Genomic DNA, 3,948 nt, shown 5'->3' with positions numbered 1-3,948 from the left:
GTTGGAGCTAAACTCTGCAGGACACCGGCCCGCCAGGACCGAGTTTGGACAGCCCTGATCTAGAAGGACAAAATCATTATTAATAATTCTGATATAACATTCCAGTTGAGAAATGCAATAAAATACGATGTTTTGTTTGTTATATTCGAATATTCCAGAGAATATTATTCAGTGAATTAACATTAACCAGTGAATTATTCTTAGCTCTGTAGCTATTAAACAGATTATAACCCTACTAAAACTGTAGTTTAAAATGAAGTTGATATGACTCCTGTCCTTTATTTTTTTTTCTCCATTTGAAAACATTAGACATTCTACATTTATTTTGCTTATTGTTAATATTAGTGTTGTTGCTGTTGATGCTTTTCATAAATAAAATGTTTTTTATTGTTGTAATATGAAGATTAAATTTAACATGAAAGACTGCAAATTTTCAACACTTTAAAAAAAAAAAGAGGAAAAACCAAAGTGAAGTATGTTCTTACTTCACTCAGTCATTTATTTACATTATAACAGTAAATAAATATCGGTTCTGCATATCGGTTATTGGGCACATACACATGCAAATAATTGGTATCAGTATCGGTTATAAAAAATCTATATCGGTCGATCACTAATGCCAACAGCTCAAAGGATGAGATTATTTCAAGGGTTTTTCTTTTAAAAAAGCCCAGTACTGAGAGGGAGTACAGGCCTGTACTGCAGGGAGGTAATGAATTCAATTTAGCTTTAACTAAAAACTGATGATTATAGTAATAAAAATTCCTGCAGTTGAAATGTATTTTTGCCGGTCAGATTTGGAGGCTTGAGATTAATAAACACATTCACAATTCACAATGTAAAACATATAAGGAGGGCTAAGGAAACATAACTACTACATGTAGAGAGTAATGTATAGTCAGTCGTCATCGCAAAATAAGGTCTAACATGAACTTATATCACCCTAAATGAGTTTAAAATATTTGGTACCTTTCTCTTGATACCCTACTCCATGGGTGTCCAATCCTGCTCCTGGAGGGCCACAGTCCTGCAGAGTTTAGCTCCAACTCCAATTAAACACACCTGCACCAGCTAATCAAGGTCTTACTAGGCATACTAGAAACCTCCTGGCAGGTGTGTTGAGGCAAGTTGGAGCTAAACTCTGCAGGACAGTGCCCCTCCAGCACTGAGTTTGGAAACCCCTGCCCTACTCTTTACCCTCTGTGCTTATTCTGTACCGTACATTTAGGATGTATTAATGCAACTCATGAACCACCTTGTTCAAACTTGGTATTCTGATTCTGATCGTTGCAGGTGGAGCATGAGTGTGTGGTCGGAGTCCTGCTGCGATGCGCGCTATTGGGTGTAGGATGAACCTGCCGGCAGTGCTGAATGGCCTGCTGGTGTCAGTGGTGGCAGCCTTGCTTTGGAAATACGTTCGGCTGATTGAACACACATCACAGTTGGAAGAGGAGCTACAGCTTACACGCCAATCACAGGAGTTATCACAGGTGCGTATTGACTACCACGGTGCCCTGTTAGCACTCCAAGAGCATGGCACCAGAATGGTCTGCACTGGCAAGATGCACACCGATCGCATCTGCCGCTTTGACTACCTTTGCTACTGCACGGAGGCTGAGGAGTTCGTATTCTTCCACAGTAATGCCTCTGTGATGCTGCCCAACCTTGGCCCTCGGCGTTTCCAGCCCGCCCTGCTGGACCTCTCGTCTGTAGAAGACCACAACACTCAATACTTTAACTTTCTCGAGCTCCCGGCAGCGGCTCTGAAGTTTATGCCGAAACCTGTGTTTGTGCCAGATGTCACTCTAATTCTGAACCGTTTTAACCCAGACAACCTCATGCACATTTTCCATGATGATCTTTTGCCCATATACTACACCATGCAGCAGTATTCAGACTTGGATGATGAGGCCAGGCTCGTCTTCATGGAGGGTTGGGGTGAAGGGGCTCACTTCGATCTCTACCGCTTGCTTAGCAGTAAGCAACCCCTTCTCAAGGAGCAGTTGAAGACCTTTGGCAAACTCATGTGTTTCACCAAGTCCTATGTTGGATTGTCAAAGATGACAACATGGTACCAATATGGCTTTGTGCAACCGCAAGGACCCAAAGCCAACATTCTGATTTCAGGTAACGAGATCCGCCAGTTTGCCTCATTTGTGATGGAGAGGCTTAACATCACGCGAGAGGAGGGTGATGACTACATTGTAGTTTTTAAGCGTACCACTAACAGGCTCATCCTGAATGAGGCGGAACTACTTCTGGCTTTAGCCCAGGAGTTTCAGATGAGGACTGTCACTGTGTCTTTGGAGGAGCAGTCGTTTGATAGCATTATCCAAATTATTAGTGGTGCGACTATGTTGGTCAGCATGCACGGAGCCCAGATGATCACCTCCATGTTCTTGCCCCGTGGTGCCGCTGTGGTTGAACTCTTCCCGTATGCTATAAACTCAGAGCAGTACACTCCCTACAAAACCTTGGCCTCCTTACCTGGCATGGACCTTCAGTATGTCGCATGGAGAAATACCATGGAAGAGAACACTGTTACATATCCTGATCGCCCCTGGGATCAGGGTGGCATCGTCCACCTTGAGAAGGAGGAACAAGAACGTATCCTTGCCAGCAAGGAGGTGTCAAGGCATCTTTGTTGTCGTAATCCAGAGTGGCTTTTCCGCATTTACCAGGACACTACTGTGGACATTGCCTCTTTTCTGGACATACTCAGAGAAACTCTAAAAAAGCCTAATCTGAAAAAGGCCAAGGTGGCTAGCACTATACATCCTGGTCGAGTCAGAGAGCCCAAGTGCCAGACGTCAGTACAGGCCACCAATGAAGCAAAGCTCTTAGTGTCATGGCAGATCCCTTGGAACCTGAAGTACCTGAAGGTTAAAGAGGTGAAATATGAGGTGTGGATCCAGGAGCAGGGAGAGAACACATATATGCCTTACATTCTGCCCCATCAGAACTACACCTTCTTGGAAAACATCAAACCCTTTACCACATATTTAGTGTGGGTGCGCTGTATCTTCAACAAGAACCTCTTGGGCCCATTTGCAGATGTTCTTATATGTAAAACTTGATTCTTTAATCAGGTTAGAAGTAACACTGTCACTGTCAGCTAGCAAATAATTAATTTGAAGATTAATTCTCAGGAGCTATCCTGAAAATTATAAGGTGTAACATGGCTGAATTGTTTTTGGACTCGGTTGTCACTCTTGTGACTTGATTGTTCTTCATGGTCCTTATGGGGTGTCATGAACTGACAGAGAACGAACGGCCTGACTGCAATGAAGTTTAGAAGAGAATGCAGTTTACAGAACTGCCAGTTCTTTTAGTTCCTACCATCATCCAAGCAAAGTTCTCAATGACTTTATTTATCAGAAAAGTAATGCATAATTTAAATTTGTATTTATAAGTCCAAGACACTGGTTTAGTCTGACACCTGCTTTGGTTAACTAAAATAATGCACAAATTTCTGTGGCTTAAGCAACATGATATGAATTGTATGTGACTTTGTGAGTGTGCCCTTTTCTTGCCCAAGGTTTTGCATTGTATTTTTCATTTACTTTAGTTATAAAGAGGGGGGGAGGGGGTTAGAAATTAGTATGAACTACCTGCAAGAAAGTAGAAGAAAAATAAAATCGAAAGTGAACTTTAAGATGAATATTAATTATACTATTTTAAAAATAGGCTGCTTTTGTGTGGGTTGACTATAGTTTTGCTGCTGCAGTGTTGATGTTCTTCTTTTTTTAACCTGCCTCAAAACCACTGATTATTATCTACCTGTTCAATGGGAAATGTTTAAATTTGTTTACCAGTGAGATCTATCAAATCGCATCACAGACAGAAGACTTAGATATTCAAGTCGGTAGTATTTTTGATGACTGGGGTGAAATAGTATAAGATAGTGTCCTGAAATTTGAAAGTCTCTTTTTTTTTTTTAGTAATTAC

At 41.5% G+C, this 3,948-nt stretch overlaps 1 protein-coding gene across 2 annotated transcripts in view; it reads left to right on the top strand.

Annotated features, from left to right (window-relative positions):
• The window catches only part of LOC107657577 (protein O-linked-mannose beta-1,4-N-acetylglucosaminyltransferase 2), an 11,720-nt gene extending 8,150 nt beyond the window's left edge, over positions 1–3,570 (top strand). For both annotated transcript variants that reach the window (XM_016445728.1, XM_016445729.1), the window contains one exon: positions 1,294–3,570. In XM_016445728.1, coding sequence (XP_016301214.1) covers positions 1,329–3,077 — 1,749 coding nt within the window. In that variant the 5' untranslated portion in view covers positions 1,294–1,328 and the 3' untranslated portion in view covers positions 3,078–3,570. The remainder of the gene's footprint in view (positions 1–1,293) is intronic.
• The last annotated feature ends 378 nt before the right edge of the window (positions 3,571–3,948 follow it).

This window comes from Sinocyclocheilus anshuiensis, unplaced genomic scaffold (genome assembly GCF_001515605.1).
Source record: "Sinocyclocheilus anshuiensis isolate Anshui unplaced genomic scaffold, SAMN03320099.WGS_v1.1 scaffold251, whole genome shotgun sequence".
Classification (NCBI taxonomy): Eukaryota; Metazoa; Chordata; class Actinopteri; order Cypriniformes; family Cyprinidae; genus Sinocyclocheilus; species Sinocyclocheilus anshuiensis.
The sequence above is the reverse complement of the archived record's forward strand: the minus strand, read 5'-3'. Positions and strand labels throughout refer to the sequence as shown.